The sequence below is a fragment of the Microcaecilia unicolor genome, chromosome 4 (genome assembly GCF_901765095.1).
Source record: "Microcaecilia unicolor chromosome 4, aMicUni1.1, whole genome shotgun sequence".
Classification (NCBI taxonomy): domain Eukaryota; kingdom Metazoa; phylum Chordata; class Amphibia; order Gymnophiona; family Siphonopidae; genus Microcaecilia; species Microcaecilia unicolor.
In genome coordinates, this window is record NC_044034.1 from 184,130,414 (window position 1) to 184,152,908 (window position 22,495).

The 22,495-nt window shown below is 41.4% G+C and overlaps 1 protein-coding gene across 5 annotated transcripts in view; it reads left to right on the forward strand.

Annotated features, from left to right (window-relative positions):
• The window catches only part of INSC (INSC spindle orientation adaptor protein), a 314,937-nt gene that overhangs the window by 174,565 nt on the left and 117,877 nt on the right, over window positions 1-22,495 (forward strand). For all 5 annotated transcript variants that reach the window (XM_030201048.1, XM_030201053.1, XM_030201051.1 and 2 more), the window contains exon 7: window positions 1,090-1,215. In XM_030201048.1, the coding sequence (XP_030056908.1) occupies window positions 1,090-1,215 (126 nt within the window). The remainder of the gene's footprint in view (window positions 1-1,089; window positions 1,216-22,495) is intronic.

Consider the following 22,495-nt stretch of genomic DNA (forward strand, 5'->3'; position numbering starts at 1 on the left):
TAACATTAGTTGTCCACACTGGTACCTAAGGGGTCCTTTTACTAAGGTTCACTGAAAAATGGTCTGTAGTAGTGTAGGTGTGGGTTTTGGACACATGCAGAATCATTTTTCAGCACACCTGTATAGAAGGCCTTTAAACATTTTTACCAAAATGGATGTGCAGCAAAATTAAAATTGCTGCGTGTCCATTTTGGGTATGAGACCCTACCGCCAGCCATTGACCTAGTGGCAAAATCTCATGTGGTAACTGGGTGGTAATGACCTATGTGCGCCCAATTTCATTTGGCGCGTGTAGCTGATGTGCGCCAGAAAATAAAACATATTTTTCAGACGCGCATAGCAGACGTGTGCCAAAAATGAAATTACCACAAGGGCCAAGCAGTAGTCGGGCAGTAACTCAGAATTGGCACGTGTTGGGCACTTGTAGGCTCTTACATGGCTTAGTAAAATGGCTCCTAAATGTGGCAGGGATGTATGTAACTTACAGCATTTTGTGGGAGACAGGCTTTTGTCCTACCTATGCTCCTTTGTGTACGACCCCTTTGCAACTCCCCTCTTTGTAAGTTAAGTGAGATAGTTACAGAATAGCATTTAGGGGAAAAATAGAGATTTACAGTCTTATGTGCACAAATGCTGTGTAAATGTCAGTATTTTGAACATTTTTGTGTGTAATGCAAGTGCCCAGTCTATAGAATCGCCTTTAAAACACCAAAACTAAACTTGTCATTAAGCTTCAAGTCAAAGCTAGTATTTTCTAACATTTCTAGCTGTTAAAGAAAATTGTGATTATGCATCTTTGCATAGTTTTCAACCGTATATCAAGTTTAATTACAGTGGCATTTGAAAAAGGTAAAAAGTCAGTAGGTTTCACACTTCCCATGGTGTGTTTACTAATCTCCCCATTCTTACAGCCATAATGAACAGGATCACTTACAGAAAACTTACCAAACTTTTATTTACTGTTACAATGTAGCATATATAATTTGAAGACATGGTGCAATATTGTTACATTACCTCTGCAAGAAAGAATATTGTGTTGATTGTCTAACCTTTAGTTGACTGATTCTTTATTATCTTGTATCTATGTAGGAAGGAGGAGTTGTTGCTCTCTTTAAGATCTGTCGCCAGGATTGTTTTCGTTGCCTTTATCCCCAAGCATTAAGAACGCTGGCATCTATTTGTTGTGTAGAGGAAGGAATTCACCACTTGGAGAAGGTACGTATAACACCTGGCCTGGGCCTCTCACAGAAAAGGGACATCTGTCTGTAAAAAAAATGTTTATTTAATATAGTTTGTAACTGAACACAAAGAGCCCATATTCAAAATGATTTAAATGTCTAGGAGAAGCTACTAGCTGCTTAAATCGCCCATCTGGGGCTAACCGGGCATTTTCAGTGGCGTTTAACCACATGGGCCAGATTCTATATATGGTGCCTGAAAACTCTGCGTGGAATAAATTTCCGCCTAATCATATTCTGTAAATGGTGCCTTTATTTAGGTGTGGTATATAGAATATGCTTAGTTGATATCACAGTGCTTAAAACTACCAAGGGAAACATGGCGTAAATGCTGGCACATAGATTTAGGCACACAGGGGCATATTCTATAACAGTGTGTGTAAATTTTGGAACTCCCATGAAACACCCATTGCTCCACCCATAACCACACTCATTTTTGGCTGTTCACATTAGAATTTAGGTGCAGTGTGTTACAGAATACGCTTAGCAAATTGTGCATGTAAATTTTAACTATTGCCAATTACTGCACATTATTGCTCGTTAAGACCTGTTATCCAACTCTGATTAGCTCGTTAAGCCAATTAAGTTACGCACATTGTTATAGGATACACTTGGTTTTCAGCGTGGAATACTAGGGGCGATATATAGAATCTGGGGGATAGTACCACTGAAAATGCCAGGTTAGCGCCCAAGCTGAAACCAGATATTTTGAGGATGGTATGGGGGCAGAGTCAGCATTTTATTATTATTATTATTTGCTGCACTTATATCCCACATTCTCCCACCTATTTGCAGGCTCAATGTGGCTTACAATATAATACAACAACAATCACATTGATGGGATAAGGAAATCAGAATATATATATATATAGAATATAGAATATGGCTAACATAACTGCATAAATAGGACTCCATACAAAGCAGTCCTATCTTTACATGGTTCTTCACAGCTGGCTAAGTGCCAAACATTACACTTAACCGGCTATGTTTTTTCTAGCTCCATATATTTATTATTTATTGCATTTGATATACCGCTCGAGTCTACATATAGACATGGAGCAGTTCACACACAAATATCTATACAGGTACTTTCTGTCCCAAATGGGCGCACAATCTAAGTAATATGTTTACCTGGGGCAGTGGTGAGTTAAGTGAATTCCCCATATGCATCGTACTGCTTTCTCCTTGTCATATGATAACACCTCATAAACTGCACTCAGATCATGGAACTTGGCCTGTGCTTCAGGGTCATCAGATTATGGTCTAGATGATGCTGCAGTGCCAGCTTGGGATAGACTTTTTTAATCTCCTTCACTGAAGTGCTGATGCTAGAGGCCAGGATCTAGCACAGCAAACTAGTGCTCCAGGCCTTGGTGCAGATAGCATGCAAATGTAGTCAAGATCATTTAAATGAGGTCATTTTGTATTCCTCCCCAATGATCAGAAAAGAGCACCAGAAGGTGTCTTACCACTGTAAGAAATAAAGCCAGGTTCGAGCAGGCATTGGAGTTTTGGAAGAGAGAATTTCCTATGATTCTCATGCTTCTCTCATGATTCTTTCTGTAAAATCTACCAGTTTTGATTGTTTTTGTAAGTAGAAGAAAGCCCGTGCAAGTCCTTAAGCGCTGGGTGTGAAAAAGAGACCTGAACGTTGTTTATTTTCTCCAAATCTGCCTTTGCTAATCAAGCAGCGGAAGCAGTGGCCCGTCTCATCTCTCTCTGGGCAAAGTTACATATGCCCTCCAAATATCTAGCTTTCCCAACCTTGAATCTGCTCATGACAGGCTTACACCGTCAGGCAGTATGGACTCTTGTAATTAGAAAGGAACCCAGTATGTAGTAGATATAATAAGATAGTTTATTACAATCTTACCAATGGTAATACAGGTAGGTTAAGCATTCACATAATGGAACCGCATATCATGGCACGTCCTCTCTCTCTAGCCTTCTGGAGTCTCCCTTCTCTGTTCGTCTTCTCCTCTCATCTCCTTCTTCTTCTCGTCTCGTCTCGTCTGAACTAATACTCCTCAAACTGCTGCTTATATACAATTTTGGCCCTATTCATTTCAATGGACCCCAGCTGTCTCAACTGGGCTCTTAGTCCTTATCAGTTGATCAGAATGACTTCACATATTCCCAAACCTTCCTGTAGCCCCCCCTTTGGATGTTCTCACCCGGGGTGCAGCTGACCCAGCACTATCTCTACGTAACCATAGCTACTCTTGCTTATGACGTCTTGCAGGTGCCAATCTCAGGATTGTTTATAGAGTAGATTGCCCCCACCCTTGCCAGTTCAGCACTTGCCACAGTGAAATGTAACTGTGTCAAAGGTGACCTCTGATTTTTACAAGCTAGCTCTCTTTTGTATCAGAGATTATTCTGATTTTAAGAAGCCTAGCTCTTATTATGAGCCATTTGCTTGCAGAGGCCTAGCTCTTTAGCCTGAGCCATTGACCTGTATTTTACTGAGAGCAAGGGCGGCCATATATATACATTTCCCCTCTTGCCAGGCCCCTCAGAGGGGGCTGGCACACATGACTACTAGTGGGTGTGGCCGTCCTTTCCAGAGGGCTCATAGAGTTCTGTGGGGGGGGAATGTATAGGATTGAGGTGACATGGGTGCTCTGGCACAATAAGGAACAAGGCCATAGCAAGAGTCAGTATGTGGATACATAATTATATGCTGGATGAAATGCAGCATTAAGTTTCCCCTTTTATCATAACCAACCCAAGGGGCCCAACTTTCTTACACCCACCCCTCTAGGGCGGAGCTAGACTTGGAAATATGTGAAGTCAATTAAGTCTAGGTACCATACAATGGAATCAATAAGGTCAAGTGCATATGATTATGATTGATTAATATATCATGATTACAAAGCTGATGTTGGAAGGTGGCGGAAAGAAAACTTTCAATCAAAGTTTATCATTAGTCAAACTTTGAATGTGTAAATATAGCTAAAACTGGTGTTAATAGGGAACAAATATTTCATTTTAGCATTGAAAAAGGATTAATATTGGCCAAATAATGAATAACTACTGCAAATTCAGGAGCATTAAAAGTATTGCAAAGGCTAAGCTATGGATGTTATAGGCCTACATTATATATGAAGGGCCTGCTGCTTAACCTGCAGTAGTCTTATAATTATGGGCAAGATAATAGTTTTGTAATTATCTTACTGCTAGGTGTAATGTATCTAGATCATATATGAAGGCACTGTTGAGTTATAGTATTTTTGGAACATACATAGGAACATAATCTTCTTGTTCCTTTATACAGAATATGAAGCAAATACGTATGTGTTAAATGAATTGATCTGCTTCACTTTCACTTGATGAGTAAGAAATCATCAACAGTAGAAAACAGTCTGCTTAGTTACTATTTGAGGTAAAGTGATGAAAGGTACAACAGTTAAAAAATAGAGAGAAAACAATCTAAACCTGTCTATACAAATTAGCAAAATGTAACAAACTAGAAAGAAACATATGATAGTTCAATTAAACAGCATAAGCAGAATAATTATCTTCCTTAATAAAAGAGGTACACTTGCGTTACAGGCATTAATAGGTAAAATAAATAGCAGTGGTCCTACACAGACTTTTATGGTGGAAATGTAGTGTGTCTTGTACTGAGAGTAGTAACAAGGAGGCTTAAAACAAACCTCTGAACATAGGGAATAATGCAACAGTATCAACACCTGATTTAGTAGCTAGTTTTGTAGACTCAGGCAGAAAGGTCTTGTAATGCCTTTATAAAGGAATCATCAGTGTCAGTATTACTGGGAATGTAAGTATAACAATAATTTCTGGTTTTAAATTAATCAATTACCCCTCTTGATAGTGACAATAGAGGATGAAAAACCAAGGATGCCACCCACTTTAATCAATGCTATAAGTGGCATACCAAAAATATACAGGTTCTCTGTTAGAGGGTCTGATTGTTGGATGTGTAATCTGTTAATTTTAATTTGTCCACATCCCTGAAAAATTGCAAAGTTATTAAACAAAACAAATGATGATTCGTATTGTCAGGAATTATAGAATTAAATAGAATTATAAAGGGCAAGTAATGATTAGATATAGGGTTTCAATTAAAAGAGTAAATCAACTGTTGGGATACCTAGGGTAGATTCTTGTGATTATTACTATGTATACTGAAAAAAACTGTGAGTCTTTTCAAATGTATAATAGATTAGTCGTGGAACCAAAATTAGGAGTACAACAAGTCCCAATACAGTTGTTGGAGTACAGAGTAGTGTCCTCTTGTGGGTAGGTGGACTTGCATCACACGGTTCCACTGGAAAAATGGCAAGTGCAGTAGTAGGCTCTCTTTGATGGGAAATGTTCCATTCAGGTAAGGTGGTAACGTCTGTAGTTGTCAGATGCTTGGAAAATGTTCTTTTAGTCCATCAACTTGAAGTGGTGGCGAAGGCTGCAAAACCAGTGGTAACTGCTGAGCTGGTGGGGATGGCTTGAAAGGGACTGAATCAGGAACCTTGTAGATGCAGATGTCTGTTAGGTGGACCCAGGATGTGTGGTCTTGCAACTTGACTAATTTGGAAGGGTCCTACGTAAATAGGGATGTAGTACTTCCGGTGAACCAAATCTCAAACTTTGAGAGCTTTTGGATAACCGGTGGCAGGGGAAGGGCTATCATTACCCTCCCCTCTTCTGACTGAGATTTCCTGTGAAAATTGAAGACAGAAAAAGTAATGATAATAAACAGAATATTGGCAGGCAAGTTGTTATCAGGATTAGCTTTTAAAAGGCAAATGGGGTGGCTTGAAGAGCTAACAAGGCAAGCAGCAGAGCATGGAGCCAATTGTGAATTCAATTTACCATAAGTTGTATTAATTTAGTTTTTTTTAAAGTGCATTGTAGTGCTCAACTAGGCCATTGCTAGTAGGTTTGTAAATACAAATAGTATGATGTGAAATACCCAGTGCAGGAATAAAAAGACTTTAGGAACTCATCAAAAATGAAAACCATTGTCTGTAGTAATTTTGCAGGGATTGCCAAATATGGGAATAATCTCTTTGATGCAAGGATAATCTTCTATTTATTATTATTATTTTGTTAAAATATTTTTTAGAAAGCATCTACTCAGACAAGCAGGTACCTTTTATTTTTCACAGGTATCTGCATATCTGTAAAATTAGTATAGGCCTGGCCCTTGCACAAGTGACCAGTAGGTATACAGCAGATGATACACTGATCTGGAATGACATTAGATAGACAAGCTTGCTCATATGGGATTTAAATTTGTTGCCAGTAATTCTTATACATTGCCTGAGAAACAGAAAAGCATTATGAACAGAAAAATTTAGAGAATTAGGGAAATTCAGTATTGGGTATATTCTAAGGGATACCCATTCTTGTGAAATACCTAATCCAGGTAGGGGTACTTATTATTATGAAAAAGAAATAAGCAGTTTGTGTAGAGACTTCAACTATTGTTGTGTAAATAAATATGTTCTGTTTGAGAGCATATACAGAGAAATAGAAACAAGATATAAATATTATATGGGCATAACATTGGTTGTTGTTATTGTGTAGACAGACAAAAAGCATTATAACTCAAAAAGCTTTAAGGTAGAATAGAAGGCCTCACATAAATAGAGCACAGAGGATAGCAGATACATTACCACATTCAAACTTTTCAAATTCCTCTGGACCTTCTACGACTTTTCTCTGCACCATCGCGACTTGCGAAAATCTTTCTTAAGGGTCTGTCATGCGAATGTCTACTTATATGCACTTATAGAAAGCACATCCAATGATACATGAACAGCTAAACCATTTTACATTGCAAACATTTCTGAAACCTATCATATTTGAAAATATCATTTCCTTATAACCTTTATAATTATCCCAAAAATGAATGGGATTCTCACATCCAATTACCTTCCTCCGCAACTTAATCAAAACTATACTGGAAATGTGTATCATGATAGCCCCCATGGTGGCTAAAAAGAAGGAAAAAAAAAACAATTTGCAAAGTCAGAAAAATAAAAATAATTTAAAAATAAATAAAGTTGAATGGCAGGCTTTGAACCCATCAACTTGGTCATAAGGAATGAGTGCAGTAGAAAAGAGAGTATGGACTGAGTAAATGATCAGGATCGAGAAAGCAGCCTGTTCATTTCCATTGCATAAGTTTTGCTTGTGTAACTGAAGACTGCAAAATAGAGAAAAAATAAAAAATAAAAAAACCTTGTGAAGGGGGGTGGAGGGGACGTCAGGGGGAGGGGGTAGGAGGCATAGAGGAAGGAGGGGCCATGCGGGGAGAGGAAGGGAGGGCTGAGGGAAGAGGAGGGGCTATGGAGGGAGAGGAAGGGAGGGCCGAGAGGGAAGAGGGGGGGCTATGGAGGGAGAGAAAGGGAGGGCTGAGGGGGAAGAGGGGGGCTGTGGAGGGAGAGAAAGGGAGGGGCTGAGGGGGAAGAGGGGGGCTGTGGAGGGAGAGAAAGGGAGGGCTGAGGGAGAAGAGGGGGGCTGTGGAGGGAGAGAAAGGGAGGGCTGAGGGGGAAGAAGGGGGGCTGTGGAGGGAGAGAAAGGGGGGGCTGTGGAGGGAGAGAAAGGGAGGGCTGAGGGAGAAGAGGGGGCTGATGGGGGGATAGGAAGGAGGGGGTAGAGGTGGAGTATGGGGTGGGGTTAATGCATCCGGGGTGCGCAGTGGCAGGGTGAGATCAGGACCAAAGGACACCTGACCTGCTGTTACCTGGCGTGCCAGGTCATCAGCTAAATTGCTGTTATTAGGGGATTGGACGAGTGATCTGTATAATATAGATCAAGCATAAAGGAGTCTAGAATTTGGACATGAAAAAGTGCAGTGCATTTTTAAATATTCCTCTGTCCTGTAATTCAGCAGCTGTGAAACAGAAAATAGTTAATTTGTAGGCAGACGAATCTGCGCTTGCTAAGATTAAGACATTTCACAAATCTTCTACACACACAGTGACGTCGGAGAGAAAATGGAAGGGAAAGAATTTCCTTTAAAGTTCTCCGGTAGCAGAAAATACAAATATAATCAAAAGTGAGTTGAACAGAAAGCAGTAAACTAAACAATGAGAATTATTAAAAATCAAAAGTGAGAAATAATGAGTTTTATCTTGTCAGCGGCGTTGCTTATCTTTAAAAGTTTAAAGAAAACTGTTCAGTGCTACAGACAAGTATTATAGACAAGTAGCAGAAGAAGATACAGCTGTTAATCAAAAGAAAGTTAGTCAGAAGACAGTGAACAGTGAGACTTCATTATTCAGATGTTTGAAGGAAAGGAAAAAAAAATAAACAGAGGATCACATTTTTTCTGTTTTGTTTCCAGTCTGTGAATAACAAAGTAAGGAAAAAAGTAACAGAATAGATAACTCTACCTGTAAACTAGTTTGCGGGTGTTCATAGTGAATGTTTAAAGAACCAGGCTAGGGCTTTAGGGGGAAGCGCCGTAGAATTCTGTCTCAATCAGGTAACTAAAGTTTTGGAAGTAGCGGCACTTCTGCTGAGGGGAGGGGGAGGGGGAAGAGTACTCAGCATAACCTTGAAGTACAGAAAAATGAAACTGTCAGGCTTTCCCAGTGTGAGCATTTACACAGAGAAAAGCAGAGATGCAGCTTTAAGCATGAAGCACAGAAGAATGCATTTGTAGGTCTGAGTAACTCGGGCTCAAACCAGATGGACACAAGACCATTCTGTTGTATTTTTTCTCTAAGAATGAGTTGCACAATATATTTAAAACGTTAGCTAAAAACAAATCTATTACAGGGGATTCTGGAGTTGAAAAGCCTGACGAACTGGGACCATTTTATTCCTAAGTAAATATCAGATAAAGTAATGGCATTAAACCATGGCATGTTAGCACAAGGTATGGTAAAAAAACAAATGTGGATAATACAGTAATTCAAGACAGTGTAGGAAGTAACCACTATTTAGAATTAAGTCAGAAGAGACAGTAGGACTACTAAAACTAGAATATTACCAAACACACTCAGGAAAACTTCTAATCTTTAATCTAATAGTTTAAGCATTGTTCTTCACAATAGTACAGTTGAGCAAAGTGATTATAGGGTCCAAATAATTTGCTCAGGGTACGGTCCACAACCTAGTTATTGAGAATGGCTTTGGTCCGGGTTCCACAAAGGGAATGATTGCTGGACAGGGGGATTATTACGCCGGGCATGCTTATGAAAGACTGTCGACATATGCAGAAAAATGGCCCCAACCTATGACAGCGCCCACACCTAATATGCTTGTCACAATCTAGGCTGGCAACTTCTGATTGTCGCAAGACATTGGGAGCTTTTGTCTATTTTGTCAAGGGTAGACACAGAGTTAATTCGTGACTGACCTAGATTAGCATTTCCCGAAGTGATAGGGGAGTGACAAGGGGTTCACTGGTGTAGATGGCTGTTTAAATTTTACTGTTTTAGAGGGTGTTAAAGGTGAAGATCTCGGGACTGAAGGACGGGTCTGGAGCTGGGATTCTGGTCCAGAGCTAGAAGGGATTGCAGTAGTACGGACACTTGGCAGGGGTACAGGTTGAGGAAGAACGGGAGGAGGAACAGGTATAACAGCACCTGGATGACAGGTTGAAGGATAATAGGGATAGCAGTACCTGCAACTGTGGTGGCGGCACCTGGAACAATGTTGGAGGGATGGCAGCACCTGGATCAGTGGGCTGGGGGATGGCAGGGGCAACAGCACCTGGAATCATGGGTCCTGGACCGGAAGGAACAGGGACAGGTGACAGATCTACCGTACCAGAGATCTGTACAGATGTGGGCTTGTTCAGAGTGATGGGATGGGTGGGGGGAAGTGGAGGTGTGGGATTCAGAAGGTGGGGTGGTATGGGCGTATATCCAATGGCAATGCCACAATTTAAAAGTTTGTTGGAAAGACCTGGTTCATATGGAGGCGGAGGTCCCCTCGTATGAAGGTACAGCCATGGGGTGCAGCGTCATCCAAAGGTGGATGTGCTGGGCTTTGGGTGTTGAGCAGAGGATTAGAATTACCTTCTTGCTCCCCAATAAGACTAAATTTGTCTATGGCATTGAGATCTTTATCTCTGGACTTCACTTTTTTATGGGAGTTGTAAGTAATTAAACCACGTAATTTGGCAGGTTCAAAAAAGCTGGACACGGGCCAATCAAGGGTCTTATCCTTGGCATTCCAAACTTTGAACCATTTCTTACAGATAAGGGTGAGAGCCTTTTTTTCATTCTGGAAGAACTTTAGAATTGTGTCTAAGGGCTTGGGCTTGGTCATAGTCAGAAAAGTATATGGCACAAAGGGTGGTACAACTGGTGTTGTGTAATTATGTGCTTAACTTTATTACAGTGTGAAAGGGGTTTAATAGACTGACTAAATCTTCATTAGAAATTGATTCTAACAAAAATGAAGTGAATTTTATACTTACCTGTCTTCAGAACTTTCAAGTGTGCAGGGATACTTCACAAAAGGGAAGGAAACCTGTGAATAAGTCTAAGTAAAAGAAAAGGTTGCCTAGGGCAATTTCATAAAGGTACAATTATAGCTGAACCGGTCAAAAACAAAAAAGAAAATTACAATGTGCACGCAAACAAAAAAATTCTCAATATGTGTTTGTAATAGTCAAGGTACTTAGCAAAACCCCGCGGTCTAAACCTGGCCCATCAATTAGTGCGTCCACTTATTGAGAGTACACTCAGGATCCATTACAAGACACTTAAGACAGGGTGGCTAAAGGTTACCTGTATTACAAAAAAAAACCGCGGTTCACCTGGAACCAGAAGAAAACAACCTTCAACCTCGGTCAGGAGATTGGACAAAAAAAAAACAACAAACCCTCAGTTACTCTGAACTGGACAAACTCTCAGTCATGCTAGACTGGGGAAAAGAAGCAAACCCCTCAGTTACTCTGAACTGGACCCTCAATGTCACTGGACTTGACCCTCAGTTTCACTGGACTGGACCCTCAGTCTCTCTGGACTGGACCCTCAGCCTCTTTGGACTGGACAAACTCTCGGTCACGGTAGACCGGGGAAAAGAAGAACCCTCAGTTCCACACCTAGAACTGGAATAACCCTCAGTCAATTTAGACTGGAATACAAAAATATCCCTCAGTATTAAACTGGAACTCTTGGTCACCTTGACCAATATAAAACCTCTTGGCAAACTGTAGACCGGTGAACATAAAAAAAAACCTATTTAAAAAAAAAAAAAACGAAATGGTCAGCTAAAATTATAGTACCTGATAAGGGCAACCCTAAAAAAACACTTGTTGGTATTCACAATAAAAAATTAATGTGGGAGACAATTTGGAAAGTACCCCATATAGAGGCACCTAGACAATCAATTCTATATATTTACAATGGGCTGGGACAGTAAGGCTAAAACTACTTTTAAAATCAGCGTGGCTATGCTGCTTCAGCAGGACTGAATTGGTAAGCAAGCTAGTATTGGCAGCCTTCCCAGAAACAAGAAACCCTGAAAATAAAGTAAGTGTTCCGTTCAGTACCCAATTTTAAAGATGCCCAGATTTAAAGGTGGCAGATCTAAAGAGGGACCCTAAGAGAAACCCACAGCTGTGCACAAGGACAGTAAAAAGTGTGTTTGAAATCAGCTTGTCTATCCTGCTTCAGTGAGTGTCTTTAGACAGCACAAGCAGGGCTGAATCGGTAAACAATGTATGGTTGGCCACTTGCCCAGAAACAAGACAAAGAAAATGTACTGTGCAATGGCCAGTCTCAAAAAATTGTCCTGCACAAAGCCTAAAACCCTCAAAAGTACCTTGGTAGAGGTTAGAAGGTGCTTCTTACTCCCTTTATTAGTACTGGGGAAAGCGCAGCAACCCACAGACTGTAAGAAGTCCAGAACCTACACAAAGGGTGGGATCAGTCTCCAGTAATTGGAAACTGGCTAACTAAAAAAAATTAACCCAGCTAAAGGTGGTAATTTGGGACCGCAGCCAGGGGAAGGCTGTTTGTGTATCAGAAAGTGCTGCCGAAGGAGGCAGACTGAAAATCTAGAGATAGGGAATCATAAATCTCATCGGCGTTAGGGGAAGGACCCTTGCATAAGTCCCCCGTCGAGAATATGTTGAAAAAAAAAGTTGTACCAGTTTCGAGATGAAACCGGAGTTGAAAGATAGTGAAAAAGATATGAGATGAGTTAGTTAGATGGATTTAGGAGCATACAGTTGACATAGGATAGACAGCGAGAGGGTTAAAAAAGAATACCTGTGTAAATGACTGTTTAACTGTACCACTTCAGCATAGAACAGGGACAAAAAAACGAACGGAAAAAGGGGGAAAAAAAAAATCACTTTCTGAGCCTTTTAAAAGTAAACTGTAGAGCCCTCCGCTGCCAAAGCGTGCTGGACTGATAAGGCAGCTAAAGTGGGCAAGCTTCCCAGATTCTCATGTCCTTGAGATAGTAAACGACAGCACGTGTTAGGGGAAAACTTTAAAAGCTACAGAAAGAAATGGCAGTTTTGGGACCTGGATAAGGATATTTAAAAAATGTGAGAAAAAGGGTTTAGAACTTACAGCTCTTTGGGCAATTTTAAATAAATTTACAAAGGCAGATTCGAAGCCCAAGAGGGAGTAACCATCCTCTGCTACCAATAGTTTATTTTCTCCGAATCTGCCTTTGCTAATCAAGCAGCGGAAGCAGTGGCCCGTCTCATCTCTCTCTGGGCAAAGTTACATATGCCCTCCAAATACCTAGCTTTCCCAACCTTGAATCTGCTCATGACAGGCTTACACCGTCAGGCAGTATGGGACTCTTGTAATTAGAAAGGAACCCAGTATGTAGTAGATATAATAAAGAATAGTTTTATTACAATCATACCAAATGGTAATACAGGTAGGTTAAGCATTCACATAATGGAACCGCATTATCATGGCACGTCCTCTCTCTCTAGCCTTCTGGAGTCTCCCTTCTCTGTTCGTCTTCCTCCTCTCATTTCCGTCTTCTTCTCGTCTCGTCTCATCTGAACTAATACTCCTCAAACTGCTGCTTATATACAATTTTGGCCCTATTCATTTCAATGGACCCCAGCTGTCTCAACTGGGCTCCTAGTCCTTATCAGTTGATCAGAATGACTTCACATATTCCCCAAACCTTCCTGTAGCCCCCCCTTTGGATGTTCTCACCCGGGGTGCAGCTGACCCAGCACTATCTCTACGTAACCATAGCAACTCTTGCTTATGACGTCTTGCAGGTGCCATCTCAGGATTGTTTATAGAGTAGATTGCCCCCACCCTTGCCAGTTCAGCACTTGCCACAGTGAAATGTAACTGTGTCAAAGGTGACCCTCTGATTTTTACAAGCTAGCTCTCTTTTGTATCAGAGATTATTCTGATTTTAAGAAGCCTAGCTCTTATTAGGAGCCATTTGCTTGCAGAGGCCTAGCTCTTTAGCCTGAGCCATTGACCTGTATTTTACTGAGAGCAAGGCGGCCATATATATACAACGTGAAGCACACATTGGTGTTCTTGTTCTGCATCTAAATTTAAAGCGGCCATGCTTTAAAAAAAAAAAAAAAAAAGCACACATTGGCATCTGTTACTTGCTTCTGAATATAAGCTTCCGAGAAAAAAAAATGCTTATATTTAGGCTGCAGAAAAAAGACGCCAATGTGTGCTTCACGTTTGAGTTTTACCAGGCGCATGTGCACAGGAGCTGAGCTTACCACTGAACTCTTCTGCGCAAGTGTGAAGCACAATCCTCCTGCCAAACTCCCTAAATGCTCAAAGCTATGATTGCACCTATATTTGCATCTCATTAGCTTTGAGGCATTAGGGCATTGTTCTCCTGTGATGTTCCAGTGGTATTTTTATGATGCTATTCAGAATAGGGCCGGAATTTTGATCATCGGCCCGAGAGGCACACCCAGAATCTGATAAAAGTCCCTCCCTGTGAAGGTTGCATAGACAAAATAGAAAAAGTAGCAACCAGAAACTGCTAAACCAGTGCACTTTCTCCTCAGCACTTGGTCTTGCATGCTGGAATTGAATTTCTGGGTATAACATGGCAGCAGTCAGCAAAATACTGGATTTTCCTTAATTTTAAACAAGTTGGGCACATGCCTCAACTGGTTTTATATGTTTTTGATTTATGATTTCTAGGTCTTCAGGTCCTGCTAATTTGCTCTGGCCTGGGCCTCTGTGATTCTCTGAAATGCCCTGCATAACACATGCTTTCACTGGGTGGTGCAAAGAGGTGGCTTGAATTTTGAAAGTATACAAAAAGAATGGATTAGGGTTCTACTAGTTAGTGGTGAGCCGGCCCACCCTGCTGAAGCTAAGAAAAGCCAGGAAGAAATCTGTCATGGTGTCTTTTTTCAGCATCCTAGAATTAACCTTTTGCTGATTTCATACTAGTAATAAGGATCAACCAGAAAGTTACAAACTTACTGTAGGGCCAGTTTACAAAGGATTTATGCATTTAACATTGAGAGTTATGCTCCTAAATTGATATCTTTGAAAATTTACTAGGGTTGAGTGCCTAAATTTATACTCAAAATTTCACTAAACTCTTACATGTAGATGCATAAATAGTGGGTAAAAACAGGGAAGGATTTAATGTTGGGGGAAAACTCAGGGCCGTTGAGAATCACAGCTGGACCCAGGGCAGAACTGGATTGACGTCCCCCCCCCCCCCACACACACGCCCCGCCCCCTCATGCCACCATGGGTAAAAGACCACCAGATATTCACCCCTGGATTCTATATATGGTGACTAACCAGCTCATTTTTGAAAGTGATCGCCGGCCATCTTCCGACACAAATCAGAAGATGGCCGCGATCTCCTGAAACCAGCCAAATCGGTATAATCGAAAGCCAATTTTGGCCGGGTTCACTGCTTTCTGTCACGGAGCCAGTGAAACATCAAGGGGGCGTGTCGGTAGGGGTAGTGAAGGCGGGATGAGGGCGGACGGGGCATGCTGATGAGATGGCCGGCTTCGCCTGATAATGGAAAAAAATAAGCCAGGCTTGACGAGCATTTCGCCGGCTTAATTGGTCCCTTTTTTTTCACGACCAAGCTTCAAAAAGGAGCCCCAACTGACCAAATGACCATTGGAGGGAATCGGGGATGACCTCCCCTTACTCCCCCAGTGGTCACCAACCCCCTCCCACCCAAAAAAAAAACCAAACAAAAAAACGTTTTTGCCAGCCTCTATGCCAGCCTCAAATGTCATACCCAGCTCCCTGACAGCAGTATGCAGGTCCTAGAGCAGTTTTTAGTGGGTGCAGTGCACTTCAGACAGGTGGACCCAGGCCCACCCCCCCTACCTGTTACACTTGTGGTGGTAAATGGGAGCCCTCCAAAACCCACCCAAAACCCACTGTACCCACATGTATGCGCCCCCCTTCACCCCTTAGGGCTATGGTATTGCTGTAGAGTTGTGGGGAGTGGGTTTGGAGGGAATTTGGGGGGCTAAATAACGAAGGGAAGGGAGCTATGCACCTGGGAGCTATTTTTATTTTTTAATTTTTAGAAGTGCTCCCTAGGGTGCCCGGTTGGTGTCCTGGCATGTGAGGGGGGCCAGTGCACTACAATTGCTGGCTCCTCCCACGACCAAATTGCCTTGGATTTCGCCGGGTTTGAGATCGCCGGCATTATTTCCATTATGGCCCAAAACCGATGCTGGCCATCTCAAACCCGGCGAACTCTGACATTTGGCCGGGCCCAACCATATTAGCAAAGAAAAAGATGGCCGCCATCTTTTCAAAAATACAGTTGGCTCCGCCCACTTATGTCGCCGGCCCCAAAGATGGCCGGCCAGCTATTTGGCTAGCGCCGTTCGATTATGCCCCTCTAAAGTAACATGTGCAAATCAGTGTAAGCTGACAATTTGCATATAGAAATACATTGATTAATGAACCAATCAGTGCCAATAATTGGCTAACAACCAATCAGCATTAATTGGGATTTACACAGGCAACATATTCTATAACGGTGCATGTGGATATCCTATAGCATGTAAATTCAAGGGGACATGGCTGCGGGTGTTCCGGGAGGCGTTCCAAGAATGTATGCATTGTTACAGAATAAACCCAATTGGTGTTTAACTTTGGTGCTGTCCCTAGCAATTATAAACACAATATTGAAGCACCACCCTCTACTGGTAGCAATGCTGTTAGAGGACTCCCACTCAGCTTAGAGAGAACAGTGGTTACAGCCTGCATTGTTGTATGTACCTCCAATAGTCACTGTGGTATAGTAACCTTGGTTGTTGGAAGCACTGCAACATAAACATTGATACTGATAATTTTTCTGAATAAATGAGTTTACTTTTTACGGTAAGAAGAAATCTGGGACTCATATTATCCTAGCATATCATCATGTTTTTATTACAGTGCCATTTGTATTTGATAAAAGAATCTATTTCAGGATCAGTTTCTTAATTGCAATGTTACATTCATCATTGGGTCACATTGCAACTTCTGAAGTGGTTGGTTGTATTTGGCCTTTAAGTCTCTCATACTAAAATACACTCAGAGCATGACAATATCCCATAACATATAATTTTCTGCTATGCCTTGCTGCTTATTGCCAGAATATTTGCTGGAAAATAGTCAAAATTCTTGAGGTGTACAAGATCTAAGAGAAATAGTGTCACTTCCAATCACTCTCTTATCAAAGTTCTGCTAGAAAATGTGAATTTTTTCTCTTTCATTTTCCTGTTTTGTTTGTGTTTTCCCCCATTTATTTTTTTTTTAAAGAATTTGTTTCACTATACTTTTGTTAATAATAGCTGCTGGCTTCCCCCCCCCCCCCCCCCCCCCAATGCTTGTAAAACCATCCCAACAGCCTGCAATTACAAAACCCCAGTCATCATCCAATACCTCCCGACTCCCCCATGATCCTCCCATAAGTGTCAGCATCATCCCCCCTCCCAATCTGAGCCCCAATTCCTACTGGGATCCTGGTACTCTAATGGAGCAGAGTGATCTCCATTCACAGGAAAAAATACATAAAGACCTAGTCTAATCTATAAAGCAAAGTTGGACAATAGGTCACAGGCAGTATGGTACAAAGACAGCTTCATAAATAGGATATCTGACATGGCTGAGTTTTGACAAATGGCTGCATCAGGGGTTTTGCCAAGTAGCTATTAGAAGGCTCTGCTTTGAGCTTCATGCTGAAGTTTCAGCTAAGGACTTTTGCAGATTTTCATCATTGACTGGCATGTGTTCAACATTGTGAGAGATTTAGTTTGAACACGTTTGGAAAAATACGGATAGCAGTTCACCCCTGATGCAGACGCTCACCAAAGCACAGCTGTGTCAGGTATCCTATCAATAAAGTTGTGATCCCCAATCTCTCCTGCTCATTGCTGCACTCAATTCAAATGGAGCCCTGGAACCCTAGAGGTAATGTCATGGTACCATCACTAGGGGTCAAGCTGCCAAATAAGCTGAGAATCCCTCCTGATCCCAACAGAGTACCAGGGATCACGGTAAGACCTGGGGCTGGGAACAGAAGGTGAGGGGTGATGCTGGTTCCTTGAGAAGTAGGGATGGGAGGTGTGGAGGTTTGAGGTGGTTTGTCAGGTTGGTAATATACACCTTTAACAATACTGGAAAAACCCAGATTTAAGGCTTGCTCTTGTCATATCTGTTTTGAAATGATATAAAATATTATAGGGAAATGTCATTTATATTTCCCATATCCTTTCAAAGGAGTGCATGAGTGGCCTAATGGTTAGTGTAGCAGGTTGTGGACCTGGGGGACAGGGTTTAATTCCTGCTGCTGTCTAATGGTTGGTAGTGGGTTGAGATCCTGGGAACTGGATTCAATTCCCTCAGTTCTGTGTGACCCAGAATATGACCAGATTTGTGTGTGCAACTTAAATTGCACTATATAGAGTCCAGGGGATGGTCAATTTGTACACACAACTTAATTGTTTAACAAGCCAATCAGCACTGATGGTTAGCCATTATCAAACAATTAATGGCACTAATGAGAATATATGTGCACAGGTGTTCTGAGTGTATTCTGTAAAGTGGTGAGCGTAAATTCTAACATGTGGATCTCAAAAGGGAGTGTGTCCATGGGTGGATCATGGGCATACCTAAATATTACACACACTGTTATAGAATATGCTTGATTTGCACCTAAGTTAGGTGTGGGCATTTTAATCAGGTCTTAGATGGCATAAATGGTTGCACCTAAATTTTAGTCATGGTGATGGGCGCTACACGTATTCTATAAACCACGTTTAACTTGTAGGCAAGGTTTATAGAATGACAACTAGGAGGAGTAGCCTAGTGGTTAGTGCAGTGGACCTTGATTCTGCGGAACTGGGTTCAATTCCCACTGCAACTCCCTGTGTGAGTCACTTAACTTGCTTCTGTGCAAGTCACTTAACCCCCCATTGCCCCCAGTGCAAAATAGTACCTCTATATAGTATGTAAACCATTTCAACTGTAATCATATGTTAGACCCCTCATTTTGACCCCATTGATATTTTAGGCTTGTATGGTTCTAAAATGTGTGCTCCTCTCACATGTAACCAGTCCATTCCTCAATGTATTTTACAAAGGGTCTAGGTTTGGCAGATCCTATTCTAAAATATTTGTCTCAATTCTGATTTGTGTGTCCTTCCTAAAATGTCACTCCAGATTAATTTATGAAATAAAAACCTGACCATAACAGAATAATCATAAAATCAAGCATATATGCAACAACCAATCATAAAATTAATAAAATTTAAACATACACTGACCTGACATTCAAAGCTGCTTATTTGAAGTATTAGTACTGACTAGGACATCCATGCAAATCATTGTACACCTCCCTGATGCTAGCCGGGTAGTGTTGAGGTGGTCCAATCACAGAGTAAGGGAGGTTATGTCAGTTTTACAGTTAGCATTAAAAAGGCTGTTCTAATATTATCTGGTTAGCAATTTGAGGCTGAATATTGCCTGATATCTGGATAGTGCTGGCAGTGAGTGCTGAATTCAAATTTTGAAGCATTAACCTCTATCTGGATACTGGTGCACAATAGTTGAATTTATTTCAGCCAAAGTGGCCAGCGTTTAAAAATAACACTGACTATGCCAGCTAGATATTGGCTGGACAGTAACCAAACAGGGAAATGTGCCTGGTGTTCTCAAAAATGTATCTTTTGAGAACACCAGGCACATTGATATTTTATATATAATAAATTTAATTATTTCAGGCCTTTGATAATTTTATTTTACATTATACAACTGGAGATATGTATTCTTTCAATTAAATGCATTATAAGTTGATAGGTATTACTTTAATTGGTAATCTTTTAATCTCTGGTAGACTTCTTCATTGTTATTGCATTTAGGAAAACAATTATTGAGACGTCAGCACATTATGGGCCTGATATTAGCTGTTCAATTCTGGTCACCACATCTCAAAAAGATGTGGTGGAATTAGAAAAGGTGCAGAGAAGGGCAACAAAAATGATAAGGGGATGGGACGACTTCCCTATGATGAAAGGCTAACGCGGCTAGGGCTCTTCAGCTTGGAGAAAAGGCGGCTGAGGGGAGATATGATAGAGATCTATAAAATAATGAGTGGAGTTGAACGGGTAGATGTGAAGCGTCTGTTTACGCTTTCCAAAAAATATTAGGACTAGGGGGCATGCGATGAAGCTACAATGTAGTAAATTTAAAATGAATCAGATCAAAGTTTTCTTCACTTAACACGTAATTAAACTCTGGAATTCGTTGCCAGAGAATGTGGTAAAGGCGGTTAGCTTAGGAGAGTTTAAAAAAGGTTTGGACGGCTTCTTAAACGGAAAAGTCCATAGACCATTATTAAATGGACTTGGGGAAAATCCACTATTTCTGGGGTAAGCAGTATAAATGTTTGTACTTTTTTGGGATCTTGCCAGGTATTTGTGACATGGATTGGCCACTGTTGGAACAGGATGCTGGGCTTGATGGACCTTTGGTCTTTCCCAGTATGGCAATACTTATGTACTTATAAGTAGTAGAGGAGCAGCAAACAGTTTAGTGCACTCGGCTGACTACCAGGGAAGCCAAGCTCAATCTCACTGCTGCCCCTTGTGATCTTGGGTCTTAACCCTCCATGGCCTTAGGTACAAAATTGGATTGTGAGCCCTCCAGGAAATACCAACAGTACCTGAGTGCAACTCACCTTGAGCTACTCTGTAAAAAGATAAGAGCTAAATCCAAATAAGTGATTAAGTTACCCCAAATCCAATTCTTAAAATTTCAAGTAATACCAAAAAGGGCTTTGAACATGAATTATGGAAATAAGTTATGGGTTTTAGCTTCAGCTAACCAATGATCTGTCTTTTCATTGTATTAAAACATATTACTTTCTTTTGTTGTTTGCCCTTAATTACAAGAGACTTGTTAAACGAGAAAATGCATATGACAGGAAAGTCCATGACCTCTGCATTGTTATTAGATCATCTCACCCACAATAATCAGCTACAGTATATTACATTCGTGGTTATTAATGCCTGTAAAAAGTGTGTGGGAGAAAGGATTCTACGACATTGAAAAGTAACAAAAGCTAATGGACTATTTGGTGGTCAGATGAAAGTATGGCACACAGTACTCATCAAAGCAATTACTGCCCAGAAGAAATTAGTATTATAAACAGATGTTGGATTATGCAACATTTTTATTAATATAATACAAAATGTCAGCTATGTTAGAACACAGATGTGGTCTGCAGTGTGTGCTTATATAAAACTGAAATTTTTGGGGGAAAATATTGCATTGTTGGAGTTACACTAGCAGAATATGCAAAAGCTGAGGCTTTTCTGAAAATACAATTCCTTGAAGGAAAAACTAGACAGAAGACAGAATTCTCAATCTCAAACATGTTGTTGCTCTTCAAAACAGAGCTGACAATGTTGTCAAAGGAGAGCTGGCAGGAGTTATGGTGGTAATGGGGAAATTAACAGAAAATACTTTCATGCTTGAGAAATATGTAACTGCATATGGGGCTCATTTTCAAAACAAAAATTTTTTTTAAAAAATGGAACAAAGCGACATTTGGCATTCCCCCCCCCCCCCCCCCAAAATGTCCAAATCATTATTTTCAAATTCATTTTTAAGATGTTTTTCTATGCAGTTTGTCTGCAGTGCGTACACATCACAAGGGGGTATGTTGGGGGCAGGATTTGGGCACTACCAGAACTTGGACATTTTTTCTGCCATCATGGAAAAAAGCAAAAATGTTCAGGGCTAAAATCTTTTTTAATAATGACTAAGTCACAAAAGGTGCCCCAAATAAAACCAATGACCACTGGAGAGAATAAGCCATGACCTACCTACTCCCCCAGCTCCCCCAGTGGTCACTGATCCCCTCCCACCCCTCAATGATGTAAAAGAAACAGTACATACCAGGCTTTATGACAGCTTCAGATATTATGGCCAGTCCTATTAGAGCAACGAGCAGGTCCACAAAGTAGCCTAGTGGTCAGTGCAGTGCACTGTAGAAAGGGGACCCAGGCTCATAGTCCACTCTATTACACTTGTCAGCCCTCCAAAATCCACCAGAAAACATTCTGTACCTACATATAGGTGACACTTTTAGGGATTGACGTAAAATGGAAGACAAACTTCTCATCTCTTCTGCCCTTACAAATTCAACACCACACCTTATAAGCTGCCATAGGTAGCTCTAACTTCTTGGCTTCTAACAGAATCAAGAGCTTTTTCAGATCAAAGCAGGGGCGTATCTGTGTGGGGCCACAGGGGCCCCCCATAGATTTCACCCTGGTCCCCCCCACCGCCATCAACCCTCCCCGCTGCTTACCGTTGCTGCGACGTCAGACTCCGAACTGGATTCAATCAACAGCGTTACTTACAGCATGGGCCACGGAGGGTCGGACGAAGAAGAAATATGAAGACTTCGGGTCGGCTTGGCAGGGGTTGGGGTCCCCCCGCCAGTGGAAGAAATATTTTTTAAGGCAGGAGGAAGCGGACCTCGGCTGTGGGGGTTGGGGCTCCCTGCCAGCAAAGGTAAGCAGCGGGGGAGGGTTGACGGTGGGAGGGGAGGTGGAGAGAGTCGGTGGCGGCGGCAGCGTGGGGGGGGGGGGGCTAAAATGTGCCCCTTCCCTCTGGCTCTGGCCTCCCCTACCGCCGGACTCCAGATACACCCATGGGATCCAAAAGAACATATCTTATTGGAAAAGAATAACTACACAGGCAATTGAGGCTGGAATTGTCCACCAAGGGTCAAGACCTGCTGTCTCATTACAGGAAATATCTTTTGACAATGTTGCATAGTTCTTGTCCAAGTCAGGAAAAATGTAA